The following is a 16,797-nucleotide window of genomic DNA, read 5'->3' on the forward strand; positions in this document are numbered from 1 at the left end:
ATGACCTCATTTACCTGATCCAGTGAAGGCCAGAAACTGTTGCCTACAGCCCACCAATTTGAAATGCATCACTGGTTGCTGGGTAGACTGGCAGGGTCTCTCGCCCCCTCCTAGTCATGATGACAGTGCTTACAACATTAGGGAGTTGAAGCCCCAACCCGGTTGTGTGAGGCCAGTCATGTAGGCAGAGGGAGCAGGTTTCCACCTCCCACAGGAATGCATCCAGCTCAGGTTACAACTCAGGGTTACCTGAAGCCTACGGAGCCAGAGGTGTCTGCCCTCTACAGCGACTAATGGACCCAAATTGTCAGAGAGCAGGGTTTGGGGAGAGACAGAGATGGTATTCTGCCACAGCTACTACATGCACTAGGTATATCAGCCCCCTGGGAAAAGGCTGGAACGGCTAGGATACATCCGTACAGGCACTGCCAGTACTGGCTAAGTCCAGGCCTTTCTCAGCGCACTCACCTCCATGGACATCTCCATCAGCACAGTGCAGCTGAGCAGCCTAATTGGGGGTGATGCAGCCATGCAGTGTCCTTAGCACGGTACTACAAGACAAACCACCATTAGAGAAGTTCACAAACCCATGTGGTAAGATGTCTTGTCTCCTGGGGAGCACAGAGGCTCTCAGACCCCTGACCTAAGAGATGAGAGGGATCAAAATACAGGTTGGGGAGAGCAGTGTGCTCCTGCCTTTAGGTGGGAAAGGGGAAGAGAGGTAGAAATGGCTTGTATGAGGATAGGGAGTTGCACCAGAATCTTACAAAACTCCCCTAAGAAACTTTGATAATCAGATCATTTTCCAAAATGAAATGAAAAGAGCAGGCCCTGATTGGCATCTTTTGGCAGTGAGGAAATAACTCTCTCAGAGTTAATGGTTTAAACATTGAAATTACCAGTGTGCCAAGACTTTGTGCTTTCAACAGAGGATGTATCCAGATGGTGGCAGTAAAAGGCCATGGAAATACTTTGTGAAATGCTGTAAGTTAATACATGGGAAGGTTTTATTCTCTTCAGACCAGTGAGGCTGAAATATCCCAGGTGAGGCCCTCAGCTTCCACATCTCCTCTTCAATGAGTGGGAACTGCATTCAGCGCCCATTAGAAACCTCTGAAATGCCAGGAAAATCATGTCCCCAGGGCAGACGACTCATGGTTGTGGGTTGTTGCACTTTCAACTGCACTCAGAGCCTAGAAGTATGAAAACGCTGAGAACATAACACTGGGCATCTCTGGACACTGGGTCTTCCTGGTCAATGTGGGACCCATAAGTCCAATGAGCTTACCTCAATGAGCTGCTAGCAACCACAGTGGTAGACAGGTGAGGGTACCATGTTTAAAAGAAAAAAAAGGGGAAAAAAAAAAACCTGGCAAAAGGGGAACAGGAAGGAGACTATGATAGTAATACTCAACAGGCTCCAGTTCACTAATTACCAGATATCATGTAATCACATCTGTACTTGAACCCCAGGGTCTTTTCCTGTCAGGGGCAGTGTAAGACAACCACATGTCACCTGGACCCAGTTACATTGTGAGCACAAACTCTGGTCCCACTGAGGTCAGCACACCTCAGGGCTACCATTTCCACAACGCTGACCCAGTGTCCCTGTGGCCTGATTTCGGGGTGGTGGGCTGGGATAGATATAACTGAGTAAGCAGTGACCACATGCAAATGAGGCAGGGAACCTGCTGATAAACAGCAGCCAAGCCCCACGGAAAACCAGCCCGTGGCAGAAGAAACTCAGCATCTGTCCAGCCCACAGGGTCATTGAGGGGACCTGACATGGCAGGTCTTGCTGTGCTTCTCTTCCTGGCAGCTTGCTCAGGTGAGTGCAGGAGATGCACAGACACCCAGAGAGGACAGGGCCCGGGGGGAAGAGAGAAGGTGTCAGGACCTGGGATCAGCCTAGGATCCAGCAATTCTGGGATATAATTACCATCCAAGGGTCTCCAATATTTCACTGTCATCAGCGTAAGTGAGAATCAACTGTTAAATTTCAATATGCGCATCTCAGGCTCAGACTCTGTGCACTTTGATTGGCCTGGAGAAGAATAATGGGAAAGCATCTGTCACCTCACACAGGGTGTCTGTGGATAAAGGGGTTAAAATTAAAGGAGTTTAGACACTACTAGGCAGGAACAAAAGGACAGACCTGGACACAACTAGGAAAGGAATTGTATAAAAGGCAGAAATCAATGAGACGTTATTCCCGCCATTGTCCTCTCTCAGCAGGAGTCAGCTCCCAGGTCCAGCTGACCCAGTCTGGCGCAGAAGTCAAGAAGCCTGGGGAGTCGGTGAAGTTGACATGTAGAACATCTGGCTACACATTCACCAGCTATGACATGAATTGGGTGCGTCAGGCCCCTGGGAAAGGGCTTGAGTACATAGGATGGATCAATCCCAATAGTGGTAATACTGGCTATGCTGAGGCTTTCAAAGGGCGATTCACCATCACCAGGGACAACTCCATCAGCACGGCCTATCTGCAGCTGAAGAGCCTGAAGACGGATGACACAGCCGTGTATTACTGTGCCAGGGACACAGTGAGAGAAAATCCATCTAGAGCAAGTCAAAAACCTCAGTGAAAGCCTCTGGGTCTGCAGGCAACACTGAGGCCCTTTGTCACCCCAGTGAGCACTCACCCAGTGGAGGCAACTTTGGGTCCTTTCCTCCTAAGGTCTCGGGTGGCCCAAGAACCCCAGTTCCAGTACAACCCAAGGGGATTTTGGTTCCTAGGTACCCAGGTCCCTCCTTCATCCCAGAGCTCTGTGTGCATGGCTCAGAGAGCGGCAGTGGAAGAGGCAAACAGGCCAAAGCCTTTGAGAAGCCATGTTATGGGATGGCTGTTTTGTACAAGGCTGGACATGCTGACATGTTTCACAACACTTGAAAGTCTTTCTAGCTTCTCTTCTTCAGGATGTGTATTCAGACAGCCTCCCACCTCCGCGTGTACTCTCCCACTCCATCAGGACCAACTTTGCCCGGCTCCCTCAAGCCACCACTCTTCTGGTCTCCTGCTTAGTACTGGTCTTGCTCTGATAAGAACTTCCCTCCCTGCTGCATCAAGAAGGATGGAAGTGGGATTTAGGACCAAAAGCAACAAAACATACACAATAGAGAGAGAAAGAGAGAGATTGGATGCAATTTATATAGCCCTGTGGCACCCACTGGCTGGCACCCACTCCGAGCTCTGCAGCCACACAGGGAAGCACTGGGCCCCGTGCAGCTAAGGCAGGCTCAGGGGAGGTGGGAAAAAGAAATCAGGCTTTAACCATTTTTATTCCCCCTTGAGCGGAGCCTGCCTGCACAGCCCTCCACTGGGCTGCCTGCACAACCCCTGAGCTGCACAGGGCTGGTGCTTCCCTCCGTGGCTGTTGCACTTCGTTGGGTAGCAAACTAACACACCTTGGAGGTGTTTTATTTTGCTAGGTACTAAATTAATCTAAAGCTCAATATGCAACCAACAGTATAAACAGCAGTGCCACTAAAGCTGTGCAAAGGCGCATTTAAGCCAATTTAAAGGCCTGTTTTGTGGTATGTCCAAAGGTCCCTGGTGCCCACTCATCTTCATGGGTTAAAAGTAGTGCAAGGGGAATACAAAAGCTGAACTTGGGAACCACCAAGGATCATTTGTCTTCTTCAGATGTGTGAAGCTGAGACTTTCGTAGGGAGGATCTGATGACCACATCCACGTTCAACGAATGGCAACTCAACAAAAGCCCATTCACTTTCCTGGTTCCCCTCACAGAGTCTGGAAAGCCTGGCATCAGTTTCCCTTTCAGCTGGGAAGATGAATCACACCCATGGAAGCTGTGATATTTGTTGACATTATGCCCCTATTTAGGAGATCCTCATCAGCAAAATAATAGACTTCATTGACAAACTTGTTGACAATTTCAGCTCTCATTTTGCCCCTCTTGAAATAAGTTTTCATTAATAACACCACACAACCCACTGCAGTGCCCCGGTGTCTTTCCACGGTCCCATTCTTTGGGTCCCAGATATTATTTACGGGCAATGGCTGATGAGTCTGAGGTTCAGTTAAACAATTAGCAGTGAACATGCAAATGAGGCAGGATCTATCCCTGATAAAGGAGAGGAATTGCGAATCCACCAGCGACAGAACAGAGTGCAGTCTCGCTGGCCGTGCAGGGAGCTCAGCAGCATCGGCAGGACAAGGCTGGGCTTGCTGTTACTTGGGGCAGCTTGTCCAGGTAAGTGGAGGTGATTAACAGATCCCCAGGGAGGAGGGAAGGCCTGGGAGGAGCACATGGGGCTCCTGTTCAGAGCTCAGGCCTGCGGTGGTGGGATGTTCCCAGTCCTGCTTGGGGTGGCACATCATAGGGCTGTTATATGGATGAAACACAGAGAAAGAAGCAGCACTGTGAGGCCCATGGAAGAACAACGGATGCTCCTGGGTATGTCCTGGAAGTACAACCAGAAAGGAATGAACATTTCAGTCCTTGGTTGATCTCCCTCTTCAGGAAACAACTCTCAGATCAACCTAACCCAGTCTGGAGCTGAAGATATGAAGGCTGGGAAGTCAGTGAAGGTGTCCTGTAAAGCCTCCAGCTACACATTTACCAGCAACAACATTAAATGGGTACATCAGCCCCCTGGCAAAGGACTGGAGTTTATTGGATGGATCAGCCCCCATAATGGTGATCCTAGATATGTCAAGGCTTTCCAGGGCTGATTCACCCTCACCAGGAACACCTTTATCAGCACAACCTACTTGCTGCTGATCAGCTTGAGTGCCAATTGTGACAGCTGAAAAGTGTGTCTGTGTGATAAAGGCATACAAGGTTCCTTGCATGAATTTGATATCTTCTGTTAGACCAACCCAAATGGTTGGAGAATAGTTATTAAGCAAGATTTTGGGTTCAAAAACCCTTCATCAGGATAAGGAAGCTTCAGCAGTTGGTGTGTGCTCTTCCTGGATGGAATGAAAAGTAAACAAGGTTCCTTGGGTGTGATAAAGGTGCTTGCTGAAGGATCTATGAAGATTATATCAAGTTTTTTTTTTTCTGTATTTGTTTAGATATTAAGCTATATATCGTTGCTAAAAGCCTAATTAAAGTTTAAGATGTAGTGGGGCCTTGTATAAAGTAAGGCCTAGTAAATTTAGCAAAGCCTAGAAGTAGTAAGGCCCTGTGGCACAGTAAAAATTACCTGATCAAAAGGAATGCAAGAATTGTACTGCTATTGGTCAGTCTAAGGATAGTTGAAGTAAAAGGAATCTGAATGGTCGTTCGTTATCAGTATATTCAGAAGCTATAAATGAGCTGGGATATCTGGAAACCATTCAGAAGGAAGAGACAGCTCTGTAAGAGAATTAGTTAGCTGTTGCCTGGATCAGTGGGCCCGTGGACCTCGAAGAGCCCAAGAATGCATTTCAGGGTCCTTTCCGGTACCCCTTTGGACAGTGTCGTTCAGGGACACCTGACTTCGCTGAACTTTGAGTATGAGGCATCAGAGGCAGTGGTCTGCTGGGGAGCGATGGCCTCCACCTCACTACACTGGGGAGGAGGCTCTTCTCAGCCAGACTGGCTGACCTGCTTGACTGGGCTTTAAAACTAAGCCCACGCGGGGTTGGGGGGATTACCGCCACTGCAAGCCCACTGGGAAACCCTTGTAAATCCAGCAGGCTAAGGCACTCAAGTGAACCCACCCCTGCCCTAGCCCTGGAATGATCTGTGGGGAAGGCAAGGGCCCTCAATGGCACACTTGCCTGCCTGTATACCAATGCCAGGAGCTTGGGGAAGAAACAGGAGGAACTGGTCCTCCTGCTAAACAAGAATAACTACATCATAGGGATAATGGAGACCTGGTGGGACTCCACTTATGACTACACCACAGGTATAGATGACTGTACCCTGGACAGGTGTGATCATGCACATAAAAGGGATGGGGGTGTAGCTCTCTCTGTCAGGAACAGCTATACCCCCCTGCAAATTGACATTGGCACCCAGGAAGAACAAATGGAGTCTCTCTGGGTTAAAATACGTGGGGAACATGTCCTTGGACTGGTTCTTTTTAACATCTTTATAAACAATGTGGATATTGGTGCGAGAAGTACTCCAGCTCAGAGGAAAAAAACAAAATAAAACTCACAGCATGCTTATAGGCTCAGCGGTGCTATGCTTGCTAGCACCATGGCTGAAAGAGACTTGGGGGTCATGACTGACCACAAGATGAACATGAGCCACCAATGCGACGTCACAGCTGGCAAAGCAAACAAAACTCTGGCTTACATCCATAGATGCTTCTCAAATAAATCTCAGGATGTTATCCTCCCGCTGTACTCGGCCTTGGTGAGGCCACAGCTGGAGTACTGCATCCAGTTCTGGGCTCCACAATTCAAGGATGTGGAAACCCTTGACAGTCCAGAGCAGAGCCACATGCACGATCAGAGGGCAAGATAATAGGCATTATGAAGGGAGGCTGAGAGCCATGGGACTCTTCAGCCTGGAAAAGCGCAGGCCCAGGGGTGTCCTGGTGGAAGCAAATAAATGTGTCAGGGGTGTGCATCAGGATCTGGGGGAACACCTGTTCCCCAGAGCACCCCAAGGGAGGACAAGAACCAACAGTCACAAATTCCTCCAAGACCATTTTAGGTTGGACATAAGGAAAATTTTCTTTACTGTCCAAGCCCCCAAGACCTGGAATAGGCTTTTCCAGAGGTGGTGCAGGCACCTACTCTGGACTCTTCTAAGAAACGTTTGGACACTTATCTTGCTGGGATCCTTTGACCCCAGCTGACTTCCTACCCCTGGGGTGGAAGGGGGGGGGGGTAGACTTGATGATCTTTTGAGGTGCCTTCCAGCCCTAATGTCTATGAAATAAGAAGTTCAGAGTGTGGGCAGCCCTCCAGGGTGCTTAGCATCATGGACACGACAGGCTTGTGGTTTCTGCTCCTCTTGGCAGTTTGTTCAAGTAACTACAGGAAGCTCACAGACCCTGGGTGAGAACAGCAGGGAGAGAGAGGTACGGTCTCATGGGGAAGGGTTCAGGCTCGGGTAGCAGGGGGCTCTGGGGTCTGTTTAATGGACTTACTTGTCAACTTTTCCTCGGTTTCAGTGAGAAGCAGGTTTTCCTGCACTCCATGCCTCAGTTTCCCATCCTAGAAATGGGCACAAGGGAACTTCTGTCCTGCCCAGGAATGAGATGCCCATCTAAGCATTAGTGCTGTAGCCCAGGTGTCCACGGGTTTCTACCTCCCTCTCCAATTGAGGGAGTTACTGGCAGGGCAGTGTGCTGTGGAGGGACACAACAGCCCAGTGGCCGCATCCGTTCCCTATAAAGTCAGGTCCAGTCAAACAATTACTTAACTATATACAGATTTATTATTACAAGAAAACCATTAATGGGTAAGGACATATATGTATAATCTATGTACAAATTCACAAAACAATAACCCCTCTCCTCCCCCACACACACACTTATCATTCAAAATGGAGATGAACAGTAGAACACACCAGACGAAAGGAAATTGATAGAGCAACTCTATAACTCTATTCAAATATAAACTATTACTTCAAAACGGTTTATGTAAACTGTAAGGCACAGTCCACAAATATAATCAGCAGTCCTTAGACTACCTGGGTGCCCTCCACGGCAGGGGCCCCACTCCCAAGGCACCACTACAGGAAAGGAGGTAGGGGGGAAGAAAAAGGAGAAAAAGACCCAAAGACTCCTAAGCTCCCCCACTGTCACCCAGGAGCGGCCCATGTGGTGCCCGTTCACAACCCTCGGGGGGGCCCTACCCTGTGGGGACCCTCTCTCCAGGGCAGCTTACTACTTCACAGTCCCGGAGGGTTTTCTCTCCTTCTCCAAGTCAAGCTCTGTTCCCCGCCGGGTTTTCCTGCCACCCGACTCTGCTGCCGCCGTCCTGGCTTCGGGCCACATGCACCGCTGTGTGCAGGGGGCAGTTAGCCTTGTGCTAGGGGTTGGAGGCCTGGACAGCCTTGTGCAGCACCGGGGCTCAGTCTGTTCAGGACCCTCTGGGCAGTGTCATCTGCACTGAGCTGCTGCCCTGTGTCAGCAGCTGTAGACCCGAGACACTTCAAGTGTTACACATCTGAGTTACTGGAAACTATATATTTAGTTAGAGCTGAAGTAGCTTACTCACAAGTATCATGCAGAAGCAGGTGGAGATTTCCTCTGGAGGCAGGCGGTTCATTGACCATGAGTTTCAAAAGAAAGAGCGAGTTTCACACGGTCCAGCTTCTCTGAGAGATCTCATCATAGCAGCTCTCCCTCCTGCTGGGCGGTCCTTAACCGATATAGACCTTATGACCTCATTTACCTGATCCAGTGAAGGCCAGAAACTGTTGCCTACAGCCCACCAATTTGAAATGCATCACTGGTTGCCGGGTAGACTGTCAGGGTCTCTCGCCCCCTCCTAGTCATGATGACAGTGCTTACAACATTAGGGAGTTGAAGCCCCAACCCGGTTGCATGAGGCCAGTCATGTAGGCAGAGGGAGCAGGTTTCCACCTCCCACAGGAATGCATCCAGCTCAGGTTACAACTCAGGGTTACCTGAAGCCTACGGAGCCAGAGGTGTCTGCCCTCTACAGCGACTAATGGACCCAAATTGTCAGAGAGCAGGGTTTGGGGAGAGACAGAGATGGTATTCTGCCACAGCTACTACATGCGCTAGGTATATCAGCCCCCTGGGAAAAGGCTGGAACAGCTAGGATACATCCGTACAGGCACTGCCAGTACTGGCTAAGCCCAGGCCTTTCACAGCGCACTCACCTCCATGGACATCTCCATCAGCGCAGTGCAGCTGAGCAGCCTAATAGGGGGTGATGCAGCCATGCTGTGTCCTTAGCACGGTACTACAAGACAAACCACCATTAGAGAAGTTCACAAACCCATGTGGTAAGACATCAGGTCTCCTGGGGATCACAGAGGCTCTCAGACCCCTGACCTAACACATGAGAGGGATCAAAATACAGGTTGGGGAGAGCAATGTGCATCTGTCTTTAGGTGGGAAAGGGGAAGAGATGTAAAAATGGCTTGTATGAGGATAGGGAGTTGCACCAGAATCTTACAAAACTCCCCCAAGAAACCTTGATAATCAGATCATTTTCCTAAATGAAATGAAAAGAACAGGCCCTGATTGGCATCTGTTGGCAGCGAGGAAATAACTCTCTCAAAGTTAATGTTTTAAACAATGAAATTACCAGTGTGCCAAGACTTTGTGCTTTCAACAGAGGATGTATCCAGATGGTGGCAGTAAAAGGCCATGGTAATACTTCACGAAATGCTATAAGTTAATACATGGGTAAGTTTTATTCTCTTCAGACCAGTGAGGCTGAAATATCCCAGGTGAGGCCCTCAGCTTCCACACCTCCTCTTCACTGAGTAGGAACTGCATTCAGCGCCCATTAGAAACCTCTGAAATCCCAGGAAAGTCACGTGTCCCCAGGGCAGAGGACTCATGGTCATGGGTTGTTGCACTTCCAAATGCACTCACAGCCTAGAAGTATGAAAACGCTGAGAACATAACACTGGGCATCCCTGGACACTGGGTCTTCCTGCTCAATGTGGGACCCATAAGTCCAATGAGCTTACCTCAATGAGCTGCTAGCAACCACAGTGGTAGACAGGTGAGGGTACCATGTTTAAAGGAAAGAAAGGGGGAAAAAAAACTGGTAAAAGAGGAACGGGAAGGAGACTATGATAGAAATCCTCCACAGTCTCCAGTTCACTAATTACCAGATATCATGTAATCACATCTGTACTTGAACCCCAGGGTCTTTTCCTGTCAGGGGCAGTGTAAGACACCCAAATGTCACCTGGGCCCAGTTACATTTTGAGCACAAACTCTGGTCCCACTGAGGTCAGCACACCTCAGGGCTACCATTTCCACAACGCTGACCCAGTGTCCCTGTGGCCTGATTTCGGGGTGGTGGGCTGGGATAGATATAACTGAGTAAGCAGTGACCACATGCAAATGAGGCAGGGAACCTGCTGATAAACAGCAGCCAAGCCCCACGGAAAACCAGCCCGTGGCAGAAGAAACTCAGCATCTGTCCAGCCCACAGGGTCATTGAGGGGACCTGACATGGCAGGTCTTGGTGTGCTTCTCTTCCTGGCAGCTTGCTCAGGTGAGTGCAGGAGATGCACAGACACCCAGAGAGGACAGGGCCCGGGGGGAAGAGAGAAGGTGTCATGACCTGGGATCAGCCTAGGATGCAGCAATTCTGGGATATAATTACCACCCAAGGGTCTCCAGTATTTCTCTGTCATCAGTGTGAGAATCGACTGGGAAATTTCAATAGGAAGTATGCTCACCTCAGGCTCAGACTCTGTGCACTTTGATTTGCCTGGAGAAGAATAGTGGGAAAGCATCTTTTACCACATGCAGGGGGTCTGTGGATAAAAGGGCTTTAAATAAAAGGAGTTTAGACACTTCTAAGCAGGAATAAAAAGGGTAGACATGGATTCAACTAAAAAAGGAATTGTAAAAAAAAAAAAAAAAAAAAAAAGGCAGAAATTAATAAGACGTTATTCCCTCCATTGTCCTCTCTCAGCAGGAGTCAGCTCCCAGGTCCAGCTGACCCAGTCTGGCGCAGAAGTCAAGAAGCCTGGGGAGTCGGTGAAGTTGACGTGTAGAACATCTAGCTACACATTCACCAGCTATAGCATGGGTTGGGTGCGTCAGGCCCCTGGGAAAGGGCTTGAGTACATAGGATGGATCAATACCAATAGTGGTAATACTGGCTATGCCGAGGCTTTCAAAGGGCGATTCACCATCACCATGGACACCTCCATCAGCACAGCCTATCTGCAGCTGAACAGCCTGAAGACGGATGACACAGCCTTGTATTACTGTGCCAGGGACACAGTGAGACAAAATGCATCTAGAGCAAGTCAAAAACCTCAGTGAAAGCCTCTGGGTCTCCAGGCAACACTGAGTCCCTTTGTCACCCCAGTGCGTACTCACCCGTTGGAGGCAACTTTGGGTCCTTTCCTCCCAAGGTCTCGGGTGACCCAAGAACCCCAGTTCCAGTACAACCCAAGGGGATTTTGGTTCCTAGGTACCCAGGTCCCTCCTTCATCCCAGAGCTCTGTGTGCATGGCTCAGAGAGCGGCAGTGGAAGAGGCAAACAGGCCAAAGCCTTTGAGAAGCCATGTTATGGGATGGCTGCTTAGAGCCCCAAACTCCAGCCCCCACTGGGACAAAAGGAAGGCACTAGCCCATTCACCTGTTTTCATGGGAGTGTGATCAGAACTTCAAGGGCAGGGCTTCTCTCACACTACTGTGCACTGGTGAGGCCATGCCTGGATCACTGTGTGCAACTTTGGGCCCCACACGCCATCCAAGAGGGATGCCAAATTCACATTTGAAAGGGTCCAGTGGGGAGAACAAAAAAAGTAAAGTGAAGGAAACAGGACCCACAAGGAAACACTGGAAAAATGAGGATGTTTAGTCTGGAATGGAAGTGACTGAAGGGGATTTGATAGCAGCCTTCAAACACTTCCAGGGTGCTTATATGGAGGATGGAGACAGACTGTTCCTTGTAGGCATGGGAGGGTGGGGGGGTAGCATAAGGAGCAAAGGCTCTAAACTGCAAGACAGGAAAGGGAGGGTTGGAGATAAAGGTAATGCTCTCGCCTGGAGTGTGGTTCAGCACTGGAACTTATCCCAGGAGAGGCTGTGGATTTCATAGACATTAGGGCTGGAAGGGACCTTGAAAGATCAAGTCCAGCCCCCCTCCCCAGGGGCAGGAAGTCAGCTGGGGTCAAAGGATCCCAGCAAGATAAGTGTCCAAACTTTTCTTAGAAGAGTCCAGAGTAGGTTCCTGCACCACCTCTAGAAGAAGCCTATTCCAGGTGTTGGGGGCTAGGACAGTAATGAATTTTTTTCTTATGTCCAGCCTAAAATGTTCTTGGAGGAATTTGTGACTGTTGGTCTTTGTCATCCCTTGGGGTGCTCTGGGGAAGAGACGTTCCCCCAGATCCTGATGCACACCCCTGACATACTTCTATGCTGCCACCAGGACACCCCTGGGCCTGCGCTTTTCCACGCTGAAGAGTCCCATGGCTCTCAGCCTCTCTTCATAAAGCCGAGACTCCTGCCCTCTGATCATGCATGTGGCTCTGCTCTGGACTGTCAAGGTTTTCCACATCCTTCTTGAATTGTGGAGCCCAGAACGGGATGCAGTACTCCAGCTGTGGCCTCACCAAGGCCAGGTACAGTGGGAGGATGACATCCTGAGATTTACTTGAGAAGCATCTATGGATGCAAGTCAGAGTTTTGTTTTCTTTGCCAGCTGTGACATCGTATTGGTGGCTCATGTTCATCTTGTGGTCAATCATGACCCCCAAGTGAGGGTAGCACTGCCAAACCTATAAGTTTGCGGCAGGTTGCCCCCCACCCCCATCCCCCCTCTGAGGTGGAGTACCTTGCAATTCTTGGTATTGAACGTCATCAGGTTTATCTCTGCCCACTTTCTAAGCCTATCCAAGTCAGCATGGATCACCAGCCTATCCTCAGATGTGGACCCTGTATCCCAATTTTTAGTGTCATTAGCAAACTTGGCCAGTGCACTTCTGACACCAGTGTCCACATCATTGATCAAGATGTTAAAGAGAACCAATCCAAGGATGGAGCCTTGGGGGACACCACTGGTCAAGGAGCACCATAATGATCCACTTCATTTGACTACCACTCTGGGTCTGGCCTGAGAGCCAATTCCCCAGCCATTGAACTGTGATGTAGCTGACGACACAGTTGGCAACTTTTTTTCCCATAAGAAGATCATGGGACACCAGATTAAAGGCTTTTTTAAAAGTCCAGTTATATGAGGTCAATCACTTCTCCCTTCTCCAGGTGATGTGTCACCTGGTCATAGAAGGAGATGAGATTGCTCAGGCAAGACCTACACACAACAAGCCCGTGCTGGCTGTCCCTCTTTGATATTCAGGCAGCTTGTCAACAGTGGTCTCTTTGATATTGGTTTCCAGAATTTTTCCAGTGAAAGAGGTCAAGATGACTGGCCTGTAGTTCCCCAGATCTACTTTCCTCTCTTTCTTAAAGATGGGCAGTACATCAGCCTTCTTCCAATCTTCAGGTACTTCACCCGAGCATCACGAATCTTCAAATATCTTTGCCAGTGGCTGGGCTATGATGCCTGCTAGCTCCTTAAGTCCTTGGGGGTGCAATCTGTCAGGACCAGCTGACTTGAAGGTGTCCAGCCTCTCAAGGTGTTCCTTTAAAAGGTGTACAGTGACGCTGGGTATAAATTAAACGTCACCCTGGCCCTCCTGCATCATGGTCGGCAGGGCAGCCCCTTTGGTCTGATGGAAAACCAAGGCAAAGTACCCATTAAGCAGGTTGGCTTTTTCCTTGGTGTCAGTTATCAGTTGTCCCACTTGGTTTAGCAGGGGCCCAATGTTACCCTTGCTTTTCTTCCGACTCCCACAAATCTGAAAAAGGATTTTTTATTGTCCTTGATATGTGCAGTCAGATGGAGTTCATTTGCAGCCTTGGCTTTTCTTGTTTGCTCCCTAAAGGTTCGCTCCATCTTGGACTCCTCTCCCTGATGACTCATGGCCTAAACAACAAGCCTCCTGAGCTTATCAACATCAGCTTTCCTGCAGTTGAGGACTTCGGCATTGTTGACTGACTTGCCAGCTTTAAGATGGATAGTAAAAGTGCTGAGCTTGTGGCCACTGTCTCCCAGCTTTCCTTCAATTCTTAGGTCACCAACTAGATCATCCCCTTTGCCCAGAGACTCCTTCGTCTGATGGCAAGTGCCTCTCCAGCCCCTCTGGCCTCTTATAGGAGCAGCTGTTTTAAATGAAGCTGATCCCAGCTGGGGGAGATCATTACATTCCTCATTGACCCTTCCTGGGCTGCTGCCTCCGGCCTGCCCCTTCCTTACTCAGTGTGGCCTGGATGTGTTGCTCTAACCAGAAGGACAAAGAGGGATGTAACATCTGAACCATTTCCAAGTGCAAGGGTCAAGCCATTTATAAAGGAAGCATTCCAGCTGCTGGACACGCACATGGCCTCATCTGCCTTCAGCTGGAGCCCTTCACACAGCCAAGGGCTGCAGGCAGGGGTGGATTCTCCAGCCCAGGGTCCAGGGAGCTGTGAGGACCGGGGAATCCATAGCCTAGAGAAGGTGGGGGCAGGACAGACTCTAGTGGGGCTCTGCAATCCCTGGTGCTCAGCGTCCACCTCACTCCCCACATAGCATCACATGCAAGCAGATGTTATTTAAAACCCCCTTTTCACCACTGATGCAGTTAGTTCATAAGGTTCAACTTTACCCTGCCTTGTTCTAACCTGTCGCTGGAAGAACAAATTTGGCAGAGGGTCTGCTAGAGCAGAGGAGATCCAAAAAAAAAAAAAAAAAATCACACACAAACACACACCTATACTTTATCATTTTCATGAAGTTCAATGAAGGGATGGGGATAACCTGTAAAGGGTTCAGAGGAGGGACACTCGTATGGTCGAAGGCCTGCAGGTAAGATCCTATGAAGACAGATCGAGGGACCTGAATCTCTTCAGCCTCCACAAGAGAAGGCTGAGAGGTGATCTTGTGGCTGTCTACAGACTCACCAGTGGGATGAGCAGGGAGTCGGGGACACTGTTTATCAGGGCACCCCTCGGGGTTACTAGAAATAACAGCCACAAACTGAAGGAGAGTAGATTTAGATCAGACATCAGGAAGACATTCTTTACATGAGGATTGCCAAAATATGGAACGGACTTCCTAGGGAGGTGGTGCTTTCCCCTACCTTGGAAGTGTCCAAGAGGAGATTAGACTAACACCTGGCTGTGGTCACTTGATCCCAGTGCTCTTTCTTGCCCAGAACTGGGCGGTCAGACTCAATGATCTAATAGGTCCCTATGACCCTAGAAAACAATCAAATCTATGAAATGAAGGAAGATTTAGCCTTCACAGGGCAGTTCCAAGTACCTGCTGCATTTGCACCTGACAACAAGGGGATCGAGGATGGGGCTGGTGTCCCGTGTGAGGCACGGACTAAAAGCTACTGGCAATCCTTGGCTGTAATATCACCAGCTGCACCATCAGCCTCATTCCCCTGATGCAGGGGGTGGCAGCTCCACATACCAGAAACCCAGAGCCCAGCACCAGGATAAGCCTCTACATGGACACAGGTCTGCTTGGCCTTCACCCTGGGGGCATCTGCTAACACCAGACCCTTCTGCTGCACCAGGCCCAGGGCATCTTCAGGGCAGAGATTGCTCCATGCCCACACACCGCACCCTTGCACCCAGGCAGAGATGGGGGAAGAGCCCACAGCCATCTGCACATAGAACTGCAGAAGCAACAGAGCCCAGTGTTTCCTCTGCTCCATCCACCTCCCAGGGCTCTTACCAACTGTGCTTTCAACCCCCTAGGAGCTAAAATACCAGCTAAATTTGACTTTCCATGGGCCAGAACATCCAGGGCTGGAGCAGAGCCCAGGAGTCCTGGCCCAGCCTCAACTGCACCCACTACTGTGTCTGTCTGGGAGAGTGCAGCAGTCCAGGAGGAAGTTAACCCAACCAGCCACTCCTCTGGCTTCGCACTGGGGATCCCCTGCCCTGGACACCAGCCCCAGGGGAGTCCAAGTCATATCCCACCCCCCTCCCCTGAACAGCAGCTCATGCAGGACCACAGATACTCCCAGTCCCACCCACCCCATAACGGTCTGGCCTGTGGCTGGGGATACTGGGATTATGGCACAGTCCAACTCTCAGTGCTGTCCCAAGAAGAAAAGGATCTGGAATTTTAAACCCACAGCGAAGTCGTATGAGTTATCTTCAAGATTTCTGATGAACCGTAGGAAATCCATCTATCCTTATACACATCCCACTCTCTCTCCCTCTCTCTCGCCCCTTCTATCCTCTCCTTTCCACCCATCCACCAGATAACCCTGCTACCTGGGAATGCAAACACTTGGGCTATTAATGGCTCAGTGTTGTTCCCCTGCAAGGTTAAGTTCCCAAGTCCAGCTGACTCAGTCTGGCACAGAAGTCAGGACAACTAGGGAAAACATGACCAAATCATTCGTCATATCTGGGCTGGAGTTTCCTTGCTATATCATTGACTGATCCATCTATCCCCTGTGCCGGAAAGAATAGGAGACTTCAGTCCACATTCTAGATGGACTGACATAGTCAAGGACTTTCAGGGCTGACTCTTCATCACCTGGGACAGCTCCAAGACCACCATCTACCTGCATCTGAGCACCCTGAGAACTGAGGATGCAGCAACACACTACTGTGCAAGATGCACACTGAAGCAAAACCCATTTAGAGCAAGTAAAAATCCTTCCTGTAAAACCAAAACCCAATTCTCCTAGTCCCTGCCAGCATCCTGGGATGAGCACATACCTCAAAGACAAGTTTTCTGTGGCCCTTTTTTAAAGTACAATAAGTTAGGAGCCCAATTTCCAGAGCAAGCTAATGGGGCCTAGGTTCCAATTTTCCCTTCTCACTTCATGTCAGACTGGGGCTAGCATCGCACAGTATGACAAAGAGGAGCATTTATTTGGTTCAAGTCAAGTTTTGCTATTTCAAGTGTCACAGATCCACAGGGTGACACCAAATGTTCACATTAGTAATGATACAGAGATACTAGAAGACAGCACTTAGGACATCCCCGGGGGCTCTTCCCATCCTCCACTCCGTGAAGGAGAGATGTTGGGAGGATGTGGGGATCTCTGCTGCCAATGCCTTTTATCATCAATGGCACCACAGTGTCCAGTTCTTGAGGGGTGGAGAGGTAGGTGGTGGAGGGGGTTGAGACCCTCA

The 16,797-nt window shown here is 49.6% G+C and overlaps 2 gene segments (V, D, J or C); both read left to right on the plus strand.

Annotated features, from left to right (window-relative positions):
- Positions 1-1,739: 1,739 nt before the first annotated feature.
- Positions 1,740-2,588, plus strand: LOC132251554 (immunoglobulin heavy variable 1-8-like). The segment is given in 2 exon segments: positions 1,740-1,828; positions 2,236-2,588. Coding segments are annotated over 2 exon segments (396 nt in total).
- Positions 2,589-10,036: 7,448 nt separating this feature from the next.
- On the plus strand, positions 10,037-10,905 carry LOC132251555 (immunoglobulin heavy variable 7-4-1-like). The segment is given in 2 exon segments: positions 10,037-10,123; positions 10,553-10,905. Coding segments are annotated over 2 exon segments (396 nt in total).
- Positions 10,906-16,797: the final 5,892 nt, after the last annotated feature.

Source organism: Alligator mississippiensis, chromosome 7 (genome assembly GCF_030867095.1).
Source record: "Alligator mississippiensis isolate rAllMis1 chromosome 7, rAllMis1, whole genome shotgun sequence".
Lineage (NCBI taxonomy): Eukaryota > Metazoa > Chordata > Crocodylia > Alligatoridae > Alligator > Alligator mississippiensis.